This window comes from Phoca vitulina, unplaced genomic scaffold, assembly GCF_004348235.1.
Source record: "Phoca vitulina isolate PV1807 unplaced genomic scaffold, GSC_HSeal_1.0 scaffold25, whole genome shotgun sequence".
NCBI lineage: Eukaryota > Metazoa > Chordata > Mammalia > Carnivora > Phocidae > Phoca > Phoca vitulina.
The window spans coordinates 20,873,118-20,892,521 of NW_022589728.1; the positions used below are offsets into that span (position 1 = coordinate 20,873,118).

Below are 19,404 nucleotides of genomic sequence, written 5' to 3' on the forward strand. Positions count from 1 at the left end.
ATCAATCCATTAAGCATCTTCATTGTTTTTCATAGCTGTCTTGCATTCCAGGTTATGGAGGTATCACAGCTGTTTAAATAGTTCCCTACAAACACTGAGGTTTTTCCTACTCTTCTGCAATTATTAAACAATGCTGTAATAAGTAAACTCAGTGTCTATCATTTTGCCAGTGTGAAAGCATACTGCTGGAAAATTCCTAGAAGTGGACTGCTAGTTCAAAGAGGCTACCCATTTATAATTTTACTAGATAATGCTAAATTACCCTGCATGGAGATTAGAACTGACACTTCCATCCATAATATATGACATGGAACTTGCTTTAAATTACTTGTTTTACTCAATGAAGGGCCACAATCTTTGTTACCAACTCAAAAAAATAAATAAGTAAAAATAAAACAGTGTAAAATTAACAGCAAATTCTACTATGGGGTGTTCTTGTCTTTATCACCTCCTGTGATCTAACAGAAAAGAAAATGTGGAAGACTCAAAATTATATAATAAGCCTGCTTTAATAGTCAAGTATACAGGGGACATCAGAAGAAGTATGTAGCTTTCAGTCTTCTTGTAAAGAATAATAAAATCTGCAACTGATCAGCATAACCCAAATATAAGTTAAATAATACATATTCAAAGGTTTAACGGTTAAGGAGGAAAAACAAACAGTATTTCAATTAGGTGTCAAGTCAATGCTGCATGCATGTGGCTTTCATGGGCAGTACTGATTCTGTTTCTCAGCAAGAATCTAACCTGGGTCCAAGCTGGTCAGGACATTCCTTGCGCTTTCTTGTCTCTGCCCTGGATGGGTCAGAGGTGTTTTCTCCCATCCCACTCATCTTGAACACATATCAGCAACTAAAACAAGAAATGGGGGAAAAAAAAAAAAAAAAAAAGAACAGAGCTGATGATAAAGTGCCTGATCAATTTACCACCAATAAAAGAACTTCGACTTCAGTCAGAAATTTGACAAGTTACTGATGATGAACATTGTTTGGTTAATATGCACGTGTAATTTCTAATGAAAGGGCTCAATTTTTTTTTTACCTTGTTTAAAAGTTAAGTATTTGTAAAGGTTCACATTTCAAAAGCAAACAAGCCTACCTCATTGGGCCCAGACTCTTTAAGCAGACATTGCATTTCAGCAGCACCATGAACTACAATCTGCTGGCCCTGGGTTTCTGCAGCCAGCCTTCAGTTTCAGGAGTGATCTTGCACCATGGGGAAGCTACAGGTGTTGTAAGGGGCTCCTCCCAGTCTCTGTTTTGGGTTGGCCAATGTGAAGTCTGTGCTGCAATAGCTCACCCATGACAGACAGCCCTGGGAAGAGGCAGAGCCCCACCAGTAAGCTGAATGTTTCCAAATCCGCCCAGCTACATCTGACCCACAGATCCTGGCCTCGCACGAGGCCTCCAGAAGCAATGCTCCCCAAACAGAGGATGTTTCCGCCTCCCTGTGGAGTCTCCAGTTCCCTCCACCCCTGCGGCAGCGGCCTCGATGCTCCGCCCTCGCCCTCCGCCCTCTCCCTCCCAGCCCTCTCTCCCCGGCAGCTCGCCTTCCTAAGCACACCTCCCCTCGGTGGTTTCCTTTCTCACATCCTGCCACTCCTGAGGCTCCCTCCCTCGGCTAATTCTAGCTGCTATCACCAATTCTAGCTGCTATCACCAAAGGTCTTAAAATATACTTTAAAAAAAAAAAAAAATCAGGGAACATTATTGACCCTAACGAAGGAGGACAATTACTGGCTCCTGCTTGCTGGATTCCTTCCGATAAGAAAATAAAAGGATATACAGTAAGAGAGTGTGTTCACATTGGTCATCATCAGTAAAATCAAAATTACATTTAAATACCCAAAGAACAGAGTGATAGAGGTTTAAATTCTATGAGAACTAAACAAAGGGACTAACAAAGACGCTGGGGAAATGATGTAGTCGCTTAAGCACACGGTGCTTAATAACTGCTTAGCAAAAGAAAAAAAAGTGCAGCCTAAAAAGATTAAGTCAGCATTTAAAAGTCTTTAATCTTAGAGTTTCAATTCTCTGCTATTTCCCCCTTCCTTCTGTCTCCCAGGCTTCTAAAGTCACCTTCACCCTCCTTTACTTTCTGTAGTGGCTTTTCTTCCTTTCTGGATTGGAAAAATCGGATGGAAGGGCAAGACAGTAGAAGAAGGTCAAGGACTTCAGAAAAATGCCAGAGTTACAGGTTCATGAAGAAAGGACAAAGAGGAAGGTGGGCGAAGAAAACACCGATCATTTTATCATTGTCACATACCCATCAAACTGCCCAGCGTTCCCTCCGTGAAATCTGCGATGCTCAGTCTCCCTACAAGCATTTCTTCTGGTCACAACTCTGATCCAAGAGGGCAGAGGAATGAATTTTTTTTAGAGTCATGTGGAAGTAGGACGAAGAAACACTGTATCAGTTGAGGGAGGCTGCACCAATTGCACATTATATTCAAGAGGTCACACAGGAGGGAACAATCTGAAAGCTAATGCCTGAGTTTCCTGCCGTGGGAGCAATGTAGCCAAGTCCCAAGGTCCTTTACCGTGGGCACAGTTTGGGGCTGATAATAAGTATAATCTGTATTTAGTTATTTGTTTAGCATTTACTATGCACCAAGCAATTGCTGGCCAAGATTTAATCATCAAAACAGACTATGAGAGGCAATCGAGCAGAGAAGCTGTATGCACGTAATCCATGTCCAAGCTCTACCACTTGGTTAGTTGTGGGACCTTAAGAAGTTACCTCTCATGGCTTAATTACCTTTTCTGTTAAATGGGGATAATTATTAGCATCTCCAGCACAGGGCAGTTGAGCAGCTTAGCAAATGGCAGAGCTGGGATGATTTGTACACAGGGTTATACACTCCCTACTTTTAACGAAGATGTTATGGCAAGGGTCTCCTCATCAAAGAAGCCATTCTTCCAGTAATCACATAAGCACAGGTCAGGAGGGAGAAGGTGCAAGATATGGATTGCATGCATCTCCGTGCTTGACTCTTTCCCCTCATCTCAATGTCATTGTCATTGTCAATGTCAATGTCATCTCAATGTCATTCATTCATTCATTATGTGTCAGGCTAGGTGCTCAAGAAGCACAAGGAGGAATGTTGCTCTCAAGAAGAAAACAAGAGGGAGATACATCTGTACATGGGGAAAACAGCAACAAGTAAACTTGGTAAAGGTATTCTATAACTGGCTCACACTCCCACGTATTGTAAGGTCCAAGAAAGAAGAACACTCTGCTGGCTGGGACAGGGAGGTACTGAGCTGGCCTTGAGGAAGGCCTAGGCGTTCTAATGGTGAGGAAGGGAGCCAGGGCATTGCAGGAAGTATAAAAGGACAGCGGGTGAAGCAAAAACCTCAACACCAAAACCCTTCTCGGATGATACCTATGAACATTCCTTTTCACCATTTCTCTTGGAACCACAGTTCTCATGGTTTTACTTACAAGCATGTAAGGAAAAATACTACCCATCCAATCTCAGTAAGCTTTTAACAAATGACCTCCACGATGTTCACTGTGGAAGCAGTGTTCTATAAATCATAAAAATTCAAGTAAATTTTTATCATCAATATATAACACTCAATATATAACAAAATGCCCCATAGAGCAGCTATATGTATTAAGTCTGTTGATGAAAATGGCTATTTGCCCCCCACAAAGTATCACCATATATATTAAAAAATATAGTACTATCAGAAAGATCAGAGAGCTTTTCAAAAGACAATATAAGTGACTATCTTACTTAAAGTCTGTACTCAGTTTTGGGATTTAACATTAGCTTCAGCCACCATCTATCTTAAATTTCCCAAAACATATATACTAGTAATTGTAATGTTGCAGGAAGGGACAGAACTGATATATTTCAACTAAAGGGCTAGAAGGAATAAGGAGCAAAGCAAGAAGCTAACAATTTCTGGTCTAAGGACAGAAAACCATTTGAGCAAACTGTTTATATTTTACTTGAGTCTACTCAACACTGGCTCACAAGCCACTCTATTTGTAACTTAATTTCCTCCTTTTTTTTTTTTAAGATTTATTTATTTATTTAATTGACAGAGAGAGAGAGAGAGAGACAGCAGGAGAAGGAATACAAGCAGGGGCAGAGGGAGAGGGAGAAGCAGACTCCCTGCTGAGTAGGGAGCCCGATGTGGGACTCGATCCCAGGACCCTGGGATCATGGCCCGAGCTGAAGGCAGACGCTTAACCGACTGAGCCACCCAGGTGCCCCTTAATTTCCTCTTAAAATAAGTTATTATGGGCTAAATTTTCTCTTTATTATGTGATCGTACCTTAAACACATTTCCTCAAAATAAAAAAAAATTAACTTTATGAATGTGCTTACTTATTTTTTGGTGTCTACCCCATATGTCCTCTTTTCTGAGCAATTTTCCTGAGACTATGTATGTCCAGTACACACTGCCAACCAACCTGTAAACCACCAAAGGAAAGAAAAAAGAGGGGGTCTGTAGTAATTAGGGGCAGGCGGATGCACTCTGCCAGCCATGGCCATCAGGCTGGGGATGCTCCCTCTGAACCACTGCTCATCAACCAGGGGAAGACAGACAAGACTTCAGATGGAAAAAAAAAAAGAAGAAGAAAGAGAGAGGAAGGAAGCAAGGAAGCAAGCAAGCAAGCAAGCAAGCAAGCAAATTTAGGGCTGAAGCCTAGAAAGGAGGAGGGTGGTGGAGGTGCTGACAGGCGGCAAGCAGCCGGTCCTGGGCGCCTCTTTCTTGCCTGCCACAGGGCTAGAAGTAGATGAAATCCTGGAGCAGACGTGTGGATTTATGCCCTGGTCCTTAGTGGATGAACCAAATAAATAACAGTAAGCCTCATTAACGAGGTGCTCAAAGAGAAGTGTGGTGCTCTATCTAGAGGACTCTGATACTCTTCATGCCTTAGGTGAGGCTCGGCTGGCAGCAAGCATCAGTATTTCACACTGGAACATGTGCTGGAGCTAGGTGAGTGAATCCCACCCCCCCCCCAGGTGACACAGATAAAAAACAGAGATAGAAAGAACGACAGATTCAATACATAGATTTATGACTACTAGTGTGCACTTAGGCACAGAAAAATCATCTAAAATATCATCTAAAATAAACTCTATGTATAGATGAGTTTTATTTTTTTAAGATTTTGTTTGTTTGTTTATTATTTATTTGTCAGGGGTGGGGGAGAGACAGCAAGCGAGCACAAGCAGGGGGAACAGCAGGCAGAGGGAGAACAGGCTCCCTGCTGAGCAACGAGCCCGATGAGGGACTCGATCCTAGCACCCCGGGATCATGACCTGAGCTGAAGGCAGACACTCAACCGACTGAGCCACCCAGGCATCCCTGGATTGATGAGTTCTAATGCATTTTTTATAGATCAAAGTTAAACATCAATTCCCAGTAAAAGGGTAAGAGACGGAAAAAAAAAATGGTGAAGGGCAGCACTCAAGGTTTAGAAATCTTATTTTATTTTGTAAGCGGGCCTAAATTAATAGTTTCTTAAAGTTTCTGCACATTTTCAACATTCACATGAAATTAAAATTCTCGAGCGTTTCACTCTCAGTTCTGAAACTGTTCAATGTAAATCACAAAAACTGAAAAATGACACAAGCAAACTCTTGGGTCGTATCTGATGGTAATTACAGTCATTGAGAACAAGCCAGTTTCTACCAGATGTGGGGGGTTGTGAAAGGACAAGTCTGGAAAAGGAGTTTCAATTTGTTCATTCTTGTTATCTACAACAAACAATAATCCCGCTCTCACTGTGACAGTACCTCCTCCCTTACATCCTCTGATACCAACTTGTATAAACTAGACAGTAAAGTGTTACAGCCATCAGAATCAAGGCCTGCTTTTTTTTTTTTTTAAAGTAACGATATTCTGGGAGGGGTGAACAATGCCAGTTATATCCTTAGCATAACGACAGAAAGCAAAATGCAATGTTAAAGCCTCAACACAATTAAAAACTGAACTCTTTGTTCATGAAATTCATCAACATAACTTATCAGGTAACAAAGCTGTTGTTCACAATACAGCCTCATACCATTAAAGCTAGTTAATCATCCAGACTTCATACAAACAATAATGTGCATTTTATCTTTTATCAGTACTGGCCATCTTCCAAATAAGGCCTGTAAAACTGTCAGATTTATTATATGTGGAACAAATTCAGTTAAAGAATAAATAAGGATAACACTGTTGCTGAAATCCAAACATAATGAGTGATCAACATCAGATCTCTCTATTGCTAGTTCCACGAAATAGTTTTTAAAAGTTAGACCCTCTAAAATTCCTTACTTTAAGATGAAATTTATAATGAAATGACATACAAAGAGCTGTTGAAACAACTTCTCTTATCAATGCCTACAAGAGGAGGTGATGCCCGATAAATCATCTAGCTCTTGATATGAGACCAGAAAGGGTCCTACAGCTTCCATGGCCTTCCAGGTCCTTTCTGAACTCTTTTTACAAGAGATACATGACATTGCTGTGTGTTCTGTAGTCTGATTCTTCATACACTTTGTAAGACTAAGAAATACTCAAGCAATACTGCCGCTGTACATAAAACTTCACTGAAACGCTTTTCTGCTTCTATTCTATTAAATTACGAAAGGATAATCTTTTCAGAAGCCCACCTCAGTAGTGAAAGATGCATTCACTATTTCTTTATCACAAGTGAAAACATTTGCTCATTCTAAACTCGAAACATTTTTTTCCCTTAAAGTATACTGTGTTCCGGGAGGGGACCCTTTACTTTAGAAAGAACAATTTCTGGGCCAGTCTCTGATAAGTCAAAGAGAAAACAGTATCTAATGCTCAAATATGCCAAATGTGCTTTTGGATGTAGATGCCTGAGAAAGGCAGAAAGCAGAGAATGGCCAGACCTTGGAAGTCAGTAAGCTGATACAGAGATAAAAACACGGAATTGACGGAGGAGGGGAAATACCTCTTTGCAAAATGTCAAGTGGACAAAATCACCCTAAGCAAACATTGTTTTGGCAAGACCCCAACTCTTGGCAAGAATCAAATAAATATTCTCTGCAGTAAATATACAGATTATGCAAGGATATACTGTTGCCTCATATAAATAAGCAAACAAAGGAGCATTACACATGCAAATGTAAGTCGAACTGTGTAGATTTACTAAATGCAGGGATGAGAGCACACAGAAAAATCAGACTTTTTCTTTTTCACTGGCAAAACAATTAGGGCATTGAACAGTGACAGAAGATGCTATACAGTATTTCAAAAATAAACTGTAGCTAGTCAGAGGGTATATTATTGTTCTCAAAGTGTTATAACCCTTTTGAACTAGATCATAAGAACACTTTTAACTTCATCTTTACAAAACGCTATACTGCTTGCTTTTCATACAATATTAATTTACCTCACATACTACAGTATGTATCTACAGATTCAAACTCGTAAAACTGCACATTAATTCATACAGTGACAACAGTTCGATTATTATAAAGTTTTAGGAAACTCACTTCCTGCAAATATAGAATAAAAGGCATCTTATTTGGAAACAAATTCTCAGTTTAGCTTCACTAGTTCTGAGCAACTTACAGTATGCCTGACTTTTTTTTTATTAACTGCAGTAAACCAAACGCAAAGTACTATTATTAGGACGTGATTTTTCAATAATAAAATACTACCGGTTTCCAGCTGGAGACAGGATTAAGGAAAATAACACAGCCTGCAAGTCTGTCCTGCTATCCCCCAAGTAAAATGGCTTCAGCACCTACCTTGCCTCATGCTGTTTCTTACTCCACGCAAAAGTAGTACAGTGTATAAACAAATGTTTAAGCTACAAAATTCCTTCCTTTTCAATATGCTCTTAGATTTACTTTTGTATAATGGCCTTAAAGTGGTATATTAGACAGTAACTAGAAGACATATTCCATTTTCTGACTGAAAGCCAATAATACTCATGAATTTTTTAGCTGAAAGACACTTCAAGATGCCATTGGGAAGACTGTAATAAACACATTAGGCTGCAAATGGGCAGCAGCAGCTCTGTAACACATGCTGCAAGAATCAAAGAAATGGGGAAGTTCGCGTTCACCGGGTACACAAATATTTTGCTGTAACATTTCCATCATCCACAGAGCTCCTAGAGAAGGAAAACTCCTCTCTTCAAGTCTGATCTGAGCAAAATCCACTGCAGAATATGTCAGCAGCAGAGAGCCGCTCTAAACTATCATTACCAACAGAGGGAAAAATGTCTAGTCTGACATCAGTGGCAGAAGATGGTTCCTACTTTCTGAATTCTCATAGGCTAAGTTCCTTAATATAGCCAGTCGCTGGGCTGCTTCTATCCCCAGCGACGTCAGCCGGCGCTAATATGGCCAGAATAGCAGGGCGACGTTTCAGTAAGGCCTCGGACTCGTGAAGACACGGGGAAGAAGCTGTGTCCCTTGCACAATGTAAGCACGGCCCTCCCCTTCAAGCATGGTGTTACTTAGCCCCTAGTCAACATTCGTAACACCAGCTTTCCCTGGAGGCTTAGTATTCTGGAAAGATGTCATCAAACCAACAACTACAATGTAGGGCTTGTGTTGGAGTTTCATAACTTGTGCAGATTAAAATTCATTTATCTGTCTTTATTCTGAAATTGACTTTAAACTTCTTTTTGAGATCAAAAAACAAAGTCCTAATTTATGAGAAAAACTTATGGAAATGGCAAGGGCAAGACCGTCTGTTTCTATATAAAGAAACACTTTTATTATGTACTTTTATTATTCTAGTTGTAAACCGTTTTTAAATAAATAAATGAAAGTCCTCTCTCATAGTATAGTATGTTGGGGTTTGTGTGTGTAATACTAGCATTTAGGAAGTACTTACTTATGAGTTGAGCACTTGGTACACATTTTCTTGCTTAAAAATCCCCATTTTCATATTTATATACCTGTGTATACACACTCTCTCTCTCTCACCTTTGCAGATCATCGAACCTCTCTGAGCTGTTTCCACGAGTAATCTGCCCAAGTCACACAGATTATAAATGACAGGTCAGGAGTCAAACTCCAGGCATAACTGTAATAACTATCATTCACTGAATACTTACTAGCTTGGCAGGCGCTATGTACTTCACATATATGAACCCCTTCAGTGCTTGTAACAACGTACATTTAGCCCCATTTTACAGATGAGGAAATGGAGATACAGAATAAAGCAACTTGACCAAGGCCACGGTTAGAAGTTTTAGAGCTTATAAGTGAATCCAAACACTTCCTCATTTCTTAACCACTGCAATGTGAGCACCGCAATGTGAGCACTGTATTTCAATACTTTCACTAAAGAGAGAAACAAATTAATATATATTATAGAAAGCAGCATATTTTAATTTGATCACCAGTGAATACATAATTTGAAAGTACTTTTCTTTTTGCTAAAAATCTAACGGTTATTATTGCAAAATGCAAAACATTTCTTTCTACAAAAAACATACATACTTTAGAATCATCCATCTAACCACTCAGTATCTAATTAATGCACCAAGTACCACTGTAGACATTGGAAACAGAGCTACGAGTCCCGGGCCGCCTGAAGCTCACATTCTGGTGCAGAGAGGAAATCATGCCTCAGCTCACAAAGCAATTATTCCGTGAGGGGAAATGAAGTAGTATTGTTACTATTGAATTTATTATGAAGTTATTGAAATAACAAAACCAGCTAGAAATCTTCTCTGGCACACTAAGAACGCGGAGTTTCATTCCAAACAGTAAAAGCTGCCTTTTCCTATAGAACAGAAGTAGTAATTGGCTAATTTTAAAAGTCAGGTATCAAGAGCAATTATAAAAATGACACCTACTACCTTTAATCATTTCGTTTTAACTTTAAACATAAAAATATACATTTGGGTATCAGTCTCCACTGGAGTTTCGTATTGATATTATTAAGGCATTGTCTACTCAATGTCTAAAACAAAGCTAGAAATTGTAGACAATCTGATTTCTTATAAGTGCTTACGAGGTGTATTTTTATTATTTTTCCTATTAGAGATGTGTTGCATATACTTATTTGACAGGAATTTTTGTCCATTTGAGTTTTTCAAAGCATTCATCCTGGTTTTTATAGAAGCATATGTGTCTTTTTAAGCTCATACTTAATTAGTTACATAATATTTCATTAAATGATGTAATTACAACAACCAGTGGCATAACCCAGTCTAGATAAGAAGCCGGCGCTCGGTAGCCACGCAGCGTCACTGCAGGGTACGGAGGGGTGGGGTGCCGCAGACACTCGGGGCAGAGCAGGGGCAGTCCTGTGACGTACAGAGGGGAGCGCAGCGCATGTGATTACTGTAGCCCGTTGGTCCCAACGGAGGCTGATTAAGAAAATCAGGATTCATGCAAAGGTAACGTAAAGGCGAGGTCATTCAACAAATATTACTGAACAGCGCCATGCCATGGTTCTACATATTGAGGGATACCACAATGAACAAAGCAGACCAAGTCTTTTATCCATGACTCTTACATTCTAATAAGAAAGTGGAGAAGGAAGAAAGAATAAAACAAACATTTTACTTTATCAGATAGTGATCAGCACTTTAGAGAAAAATAAGGTACGGTTAGGGTAGAGTACAGTGTAGCTTTTTAAATGGGTGGTCGGGAAAGTTCTCCTTTGATAAGGTGACATCTGAGCAGAGACCTTTCTGATAGACCTCTAAGAGTCATAACAGAATTTATTATGCAACCATGAAAAGCTGTACAATGTATAGTGGCTCAGAGCACATCCTCTGCTGTCCACTCTGGTTTGGAACCCCAGGAATATCACATATTAGTTATGTTATTATGTTAATTAATCTCTTTGAACCTAAGTTTCACTTCTTCAAGAAATAATAATACCTATCTCCTTAAGTTTGTTGAGAGCAAGAGATGTAAAGAGCATATAACAGTGACTGGCACCTAAGGGCTTATTTAATAAATGTAAGCTATTTATTATAGGTTGAATTTGATAGCATGTAAATGTTTATGAAATAATTTAAGCTGATGGTGAAAACAGAGAAGACTATAGAAAAAAATTGGAAGAAAATTCATCATAATATTAGCAGTTAAATTGTTTTGATGGGCACTATGGGCGTAATTTTTCTATTTTCCAAATTTCCTTTCATTAACGCATCAGACTTTTATGAGTTTACAAAAAAAAAAGGAAGAAGGGAAGAGGGAGAAAAGCGAAGAAGGAAAGGGGGAAAGGGAGGAAAAAGGAAAGGGGGGGAAGGGGAGGAAAGAGAGTACCCTGGTTCTACTGCTGGGAAAAACAAAACAAGACAAAACAACAAGCAAGCCAGAAAGAGATTTTTTAAATAATCAGTTCTCTGGAATGTAAATTATAAACGCACAAGTTCTTTACATGCATATTTTGGCGGAGAATATTGCATAAAATGAGGTAAGCGTACCTTACAGTAAAAGTAAGAAATACAAAGACTACCCCAAATGAAAGAAATAAATTGAACTTCATTTAAATGAAATCTGAAGTATAAATTATTTCCTTTGATAAAACAAAAGATATCCCACAACAGTTTTAGACTACTAAAACGATCTTACAACCAGCTTATACTTCTCCAAATTTACTTCTATATAAGAAAGATGGAAGCTCTTGGTCATTCTGGACTCATCACTTATTCTCCTTAACCTCAGGAACTTTCTCATATTTTCTCTCTTAAAGCAAGAAAAATACCCACATCGTAAGAGCCTTCCAGCAAAGGTTACTAAAATTGCTCTTCTTCCTCAGGAAAATCATATCCCTCAAGCCGAGCTGAAAAACCATCCTCTTTATGAAGGCTTCCTAGATTCCAGCAGGAAAAATGAAAGGTTCCCTTCTACTTGTTCCCCAGCCCAAGGTGCATAAAATGAAAACCACACTTCTTTCTCTTGCATCATTAGTTGCTTCCCTCTGGAGAGGGTCCAGGGCACTCTCCTAGCCAGCTCACAGTGCTACCTCCCACAGTAGTTTCTGGGTACCACAGGTGAAACTTGGGATACTCATTCTTTCCTGCCTTTTCTCATTCTCACTCATTTTAACTCCAGACTTTCTTGGGAGTTCTTTATCTCCAATCAAACAGGAAAACAAAGTAAGGGGCAAAATTTTTAAGCACGTCCCAGGGATAAAGTATAGGAAACAAAATTCAATGCTTGTGCTTAGAGGAAAAACTAGCACAGGGTGACAGGCCTTTTGGCAGTTTAAATTATGTTTCCTTACTAGGGTAAGACCTGTGTGAGAAGTCTTTCTAAAGTATTATTTTTTTATGTTTTTTCCTCTGTTCTCTACCACTCTTCCACAGAAGTGGAAAATGAGCAAGGAGGAAAAAGTTGGTTTGGTGGGAGGACCTCTGAATCATTTTCTCACCATACCAATTCCTATAAACTTTCTTTTGGTCACATCATTACAATAACTCTGAACAGTATTTGCTGTGAGGCAGTGGTTGCCATTAAAAAGAGAAAAGGGCAGCTCTGGATCGACAGCCCCCTCCCTCCCCCCAATCCAATGTGGTCTTACAAAAACAAACCAAATTAAGCATTTTTACCTGCAAATAACACAAACCCACAGAATGATTTACTGAGAATTACTACAAATTGTAGAAAGTTATTTATAAGAATCATTATTCTAAAAACATTTTTAAAAATAAAGTTGGCACTTAAAAATATGAGCGAAGCACTATTTTTTTCCTCTCTCAAATGTTGGATTATCAGTAATTGTTGAATCTGACCATACTATAGTAGTTTAGGGGAGATTTATGTTTAAGTTTCCAACTTGGGACACACAAACAGCTTTCAGAGGTACAATCCTATTGTTATTATTTTGACTATATACAATAGAGCCCAATTCTCTGACCTCAGGATCAGAGGCCAGGGAGCCCTCAGGTTTTGAGGACTTTTGAAGAGGACAGAGACTTGTCCTGGAGAGCTGTAAATGGAGGGTTTTCTCCCTTTAATAACTTCAGATGGAGAGATATGGTGTTTTGTAGAACTAAAAATATAATTGGACTCAAGAATGGTAGCTTCTAATTACCCACTGGGTAGTTTATAGAATTTAGACCCAAATTAGCTTAAAGTGTGTTACAAATAATAATTTAATCGACTAAATAAGGGTAGCCTAGAACAGGCACTGAAAAGATTAAAACAAACTCCCATTGCAGAATGTGTTGTTCTCTACCTTTTTCTTTCATTAGTCCTAAAACGTGCTTTCCACTGAGAGTAAAGAGTAATTGTTTTGTAAAACCTACACCTATGGATAAAGATCTGTAAGACTGTTGCACCTTATTTAACCATAACAGGTAAGTAATAAGCTTGAAATGACACTTAAAAGAAATTAAGGTAATTGCTTGACATCTCAGAGACAGCTAACTATATTCTATTCCTTTTGTCTGATCCAAAACCAAAAGGGTAAGAATTCATTCTGAAACTCAAACCCTGGCTGCAGTTGGGCTAGACACATGGAGAAAATTAAGCTGGCTCTCAATTATCACAACATACCACGTGTGTCTTCATAACACAGGCATATGATTTCTTTAGTTTGCTGTTTTGTTTTAAGCCAATGTTTCAAAACCTACAGCAATGACTATTACTTAGGGTAAAACACATTTGGGCCTGGACGATTACGTTTCATATAAGATTAAGTTTCTAATTAATACAGGTAGGTCTCTTTTTGGTATTAAAAATATAACCTAAATTATAGGGTTTTAATTTAAAAATCTATTTGCATTTCTTTCTTTCTGATGTTCAACTGTACTGATAATTACTAAGTAAGCTGCTAAGGGCAAATTACTGTGTTCTACGGACATGGCAGTACAATTAGTAAGAAACTGAACTTAATCTCAAGAAATCAAAGATTTAGGAGGAAGAAACAAGAATGGAATTAACAGAATCCAGTATATATGAAAAATACAAAGTGCTACTAAGGAGAAAATTGCTTGTTGTAGGGAGCCGTGGCGAAGGTTTTATGAACGCCTGAGCTGGGTTTTGAAGGGCGGGCACAATTTTTCAAAGTGAAGCTGAGGTGGGGAGTGAGGGTGTAGGAGATACGAGCAGAGTGCCCGCCGACGTGCTGCAGTTATTGAAGAGCAAGGCTGGGCCAGAGTTGCTGGTGACACATACCATTCAACAACTGGGGAGCCCCGATCTTTCCGTCCTCACCTACCCTCTCTCCCTCCGAGCCTGCTGTCAGGCCCTGGAATGGTGGTCTGAAAGTGCCGCCTAGGAAGTGTCACAAACGCACACTCTGGCTCCAGCCCAGCCCTAGTGAATGAGGACCTCTGGGGGTGGCCCGCCCTCTCCCAAGCCCTGCGTGCGATCTGATGCCTGCTCAAGTTCATCACTGCCCTAAACTTCACAGAGAGGTTTTCTTGCCCCATCAGTGACCTGAAATCCGACTAACTCATAGTAATTATCTTCTTCCCTGAGGGAGAAGGAGAGGGACAGATAAGGCAGAGTACATCTTATTCATTGGATTCATTTATTCACCAGATATTTAGTAAGTGTCTACTTTGTAGAGTCAGAATACAGAAAACCTCAAATGCCAGAATGAGTAGTAGTTCCTGCTGATTTCATAAACTATGGGCACAACGAAAAGTTCCGAGCCAGAGGTGGTAAAGTCACAGTGATGCCAGAAAGATTAGCATGGTGGTGGCATAAATGACATTTCTGGCAGTGGAGGGGGGAGGGGCTGAAGACGAGCTAATAGGATATTGCAGCAGGCCACATAGTGTATGACTGCATTTATATGAACTCTCCAGAATTAGTAAATCCATAGAAACAGAAGGCAGATTAGTGGTTGCCAGGGGTTAAGGGGAAAGGGAAATGGGGGGTGACTCCTAATTAGTACAGGGTTCCTTTTCAGGTTAATGAAAATGTTCTGAATCTAGATGGTGGTGGCTGTGCAATTTGTGATCAACTAAAAACCACTGAACTGTACACTATGAAGGGTGAGCTTTATGCTATGTGCGGGGAATCTCAGTAATGCTGTTATTCAAAACAAACAGAAAACAACAACAAGCCCCACAAGCTTTTAAGCCTGATGCTGATAACCCGGCCAATTTGTAGAACAGATATAGGGGTGGTTTGCAAATATTTAGAAAACACACTGGTGATTATTATGAGCAAGAATGACTTCTCTAACAATTCATCCCAAATGAACTTTGCTAAAGAGATTAAAGTAAGAATTTTAGGGTGCCTGGGTGGCTCAGTCGGTTAAGCGTCTGCTTTCAGCTCGGGTCATGATCCCATTTCCTGGGACCTGGAATCCCAGGGTCTTGCTTTTCCCTCTGCCTTCCGCTCCCCCTGCTTGTACTCTCTCTCTCTGTCAAATAAATAAATAATCTTAAAAAAAAGAAAAAAACTAAAGAATTTTATTTTTAAAAAAAGTTTTATTAGTTTTGCTTAATAAAAATGATACGTGCTTAGTATAGAAAATTTAGAAAATACAAAATGCTAACGAAGAAAATTCCATGTAGCTCTACCACCCAGAGAATCACCATTAACTTAAAAACATTTCTGCTCACTATTTTAAAATGTACTGTATGTACATATACAATTAAGCACAAACTATATATATACACATTATACATGCTCTTCCATTTTCTTAATGTTATACACTAAATTTTTTCTGTAATAAATGTCTTCATAAACATTTAAGTGGCTCTATGCTATTTCATCATATGAAGATACCATAATATATTTATTTTTAAAGATTTTATTTATTTATTTGACAGAGAGTGAGAGAGCACAAGCAGGGGGAGCAGCAGAGGGAGAGGGAGAAGCAGGCTCCCCACTGAGCAGGGAGCCCGAGGACGACATGTATGACGACGTGGGGCTCGATCCCGGGACCCTGGGATAATGACCCGAGCCAAAGGCAGATGCTCAACTGACTAAGCCACCCAGGCGCCCACCATAACATATTTAATCATTTTCTATAGTTAATTATTAAGATTGCTTCCATTTTCTACTATTATAAATAACACTAATAAATATCTTTTATATAAATACTGATCCATATTTCTGATTATTAACAATAATCAATAGTTTCTGGGGCACCTGGGTGGCTCAGCCAGTTAAGTGTCTGCCTTCGGCTCAGGTCATGATCCCAGGGTCCTGGGATCCAGCCTCACATCGGGCTCCCTGCTCCTCCACTCATGCTCTCTCTCTCAAATAAATAAAATCTTAAAAAAATTTTTAAAAATTTTAAAAATTTAAAAAACAATAATCAATCGTCTCAATACAACAGTCTCAGAAATGTAATTGCTAGATCAAAGGGTGTGACTGTATTTAAGTCTATTTATGCATATTATCAAGTTGTTTTCCAAAAAGCTGTTATTAACTTACAATCACCTCAGCAGGGTATGTGAGTTCCCATTTCAGCAAAATTCACAATAATAATAGGTATTATGATTTTTTTTTAACACACTCTAATTTGAAGATTATGGCATGACATTACTTTATAATTTAAACTGATTACTAAGAATTGAATGCCTTTAAAATGCTTACAAGAACTTCATTCCTACTTTGATAAAAGAATGCCGAGTCAGGGAGATGGCACAAAGACAGTATGTGCAAGTCCGTGAGGGCATCTGACAAAATGCCACTGTGCAGACAAAAGCAGAAGGTGGGTTCCACTGGTGGTTCCCAAGTTTGGCTGCTAATGAATCACCCAAGGAGCTTTTAAAAATATGGATTTCCTGGCCCCACCTCAGACCAACGACATCAGAATCCCTTGCAGAAGGGCCCTAGGTGATCAGCCAAAGTCTGCCTGGCACTACCTGGAAAGGAGAGCAGAATTAGAACTACAGGGCTGGATGACAATGAAGAATTAGTCCAGGTTGTGGAATAACAGTCTTGGCATTAATTAACTGATTATTATAAACAAAGAGAAGTTTTCCAGTCTAGTCTGGTTTATTTTTTTTAATCAGGGACTCAAAAAAAAAAAAAAAAAAGCATGTACTCATCAGATAGGCAGATGACACAAAACACAGCTGTCATGTGTGATAACAAGATGACATTTATGAAAATCTTAGTATTAGCAGTCCAGAATAAAAAGTCCAAACCAGCATGATGACATTTACTACATATCTTTGTATTAAAATAATGTGAATACCTACAAAAACAAATACATAAAAAAATAAAAATAAAAACAATTATAAAAAGGAAAAACCCTCACAATCTTTCTATTCTAGTGTATTTGGTATTTGAATATGCACAAAGATGAAACTACTCTCACATTTGGTCAGCACCCATTCTTCTTTTTTAATTTTTTTTTTTTTAAAGATTTTATTTATTTGGCAGAGAGAGAGACAGCGAGAGCAGGAACACAAGCAGGGGGAGTGGGAGAGGAAGAAGCAGGCTTCCTGGCGAGCAGGGAGCCTGATGTGGGGCTCGATCCCAGGACCCTGGGATCATGACTTGAGCCGAAGGCAGACGCTTAACGACTGAGCCACCCAGGCGCCCCACCACCCATTTTTCTTAATCTATCCTGTGCTTCTTCCCTAATACAACCTGTAATAATTCTACTCCATCCTACATCTCTCCCTGTGCCTTCTGAAGTTCTTATTCTGTAGTAACAAATTCCCCTACACCCTCAACCCAATTACAGAGTATGGAGCTATTTTGGCTTTCCTGACAGGCCTCCCCTGTAGTCCATTCCAGAAGCAGCTCATTCCCTCATTATACACATACTAGAGATAGGAGGCGGGGTCATACTCTCCATACTCCTCAGAGCAGCTACGAGGCCATGACTCCACTGCAAGGGTGACCTTGCATAAAAATCTGCTTCTTTGAAACCCATGTCATAAAACACCCTCTATCTGCGTTCAAGTCTGAGATTTACCAATATGCCACTTAATCCTCCACATTTACTGAAAAGCTTGACATGTAATTAGTTCTTCCTCTTCAGCCCCAATCGGTCATCATCCTGAGTGATTTCAAAGTCTGTGTGGATGAGCTAATACCTATCCTCATAGGGCCTCATCTGTCTCAGCTCCAACAAAGTTCACCCCCATTTCACTTCAGTCACTGCCTCCTACCTACGATCATACCGAGCCTTGTTACCATCCAGGACTGTTGCGACTTGAATGCCTCTTTTCCCCCACCATCTCCCAGCACACTAGCTTTCTTACTGTCTTCCTCCTCAATTACTAGTCTTCGGTGTGTAAGGAACCCTAATCCCTTGTGCCTTCCACTCACCCCATTTCCCTCCCTACCTAGCTAGATCTACCGCCAGCCCCCGGGGCACCCTCAGTTCGCTTTCACACATTTCCTTTCCCAAGATTCACTCCTCAAAACTTAATCGCAAGATTTCTCCGCTCCTGGAAGTGGGAAGCTGAGCACTGACAGAGAAAATCATACAGCAAAGGGGCAGAATAGCCCTACAGATATTTTAAGGCTTTCTAAACTTGACTTGGACCCATAGTCCTGCCTGCCAACTCTTTTATTTGTTCTCAAGTCAGCTCCTTCTATTTACCCCAACAATTATTTCCAGCTTTTACCACTTCAGCAAATAGCTGTTCAATTGGACTTTACTCAACTTCCTTTCCTCCTCCTTACAAAGATATCCACTGCGATCTTCATCATCACTCCTGGTGGCTCAGAGGCTGCCTGACCCCTCCTCTTGTAAACACCAACATTCCAACACTGTTTCCTATTTCTCTCCCCACCTTCTCTGAGACTTTGCTACCAAGCTTCTTTTTGCCAGAATCTCAACCTCCTCCTCTCTACTTTAACCTATAAGCACATTCAGGTCATTTCCATCCTTAAAAAAAAAAACATGCTCCCTGAGTGTGAATCCTTCTCTAACAACTATCCAATCTCACATCTCTCCTCCACAACCAGACCTGCCCAAAGACTACAGGTCTGTGGTCCGTTACCCAAAACACTTGGGGGCCATGGAATTTAGAACTCAGATAGAGAGATACATGTTAATCTTAGGAAGAGAATACGTGGCGTATACCCTCTATCACAACATCCCCACAAGGGCCTGTGGAAACATTCTGTAATTGAATTCAATATTATTTCTGCAGTGCAATGTATGAATATTCACACTAAGTGGGACAAATGAAGATTATAAATCATTTCACATCCATTCAGGTCAGATTTTCCTGCCAAATGAGTTATAAAAACCTTTCCATTTTCAGAGTTTGTTGAATTTTGAGATTCAAATAAGGGAATCTAGGCCTGTGGCTTATTCCAATTCCCTTCCACTCACTTCAGGATCCCAAACAATTACACTTCTTTCCCCATCATTCCCCTGAATATGCCATCCCTTGTCTCCCACAACATTCCAATGCCAAACCTGCAGGACTCCTGGCACACCGTGTGTGATGTTACTTCACCTTTCTACTGGGTTTGTCTGTCGGGATGACATCCCCCCAGGTATCCCTCCTGAATCTCTCTATTCCAAGGCTTCCACAGCAAAGCACTCTACA

General features: G+C 39.7%; 1 protein-coding gene across 9 annotated transcripts in view; it reads right to left on the minus strand.

The window, feature by feature from the left end:
• Window positions 1-19,404, minus strand: part of NCOA2 (nuclear receptor coactivator 2) — a 284,594-nt gene that overhangs the window by 106,293 nt on the left and 158,897 nt on the right. For 6 of the 9 annotated variants that reach the window (XM_032421672.1, XM_032421670.1, XM_032421663.1 and 3 more), the window contains one exon: window positions 748-852. In XM_032421672.1, coding sequence (XP_032277563.1) covers window positions 748-833 — 86 coding nt within the window. In that variant the 5' untranslated portion in view covers window positions 834-852. Of the gene's footprint in view, window positions 1-747; window positions 853-2,265; window positions 3,960-7,735; window positions 10,110-19,404 lie in introns of those variants that run through there. The other 3 variants (XM_032421666.1, XM_032421669.1, XM_032421667.1) reach the window with 3 other exon arrangements.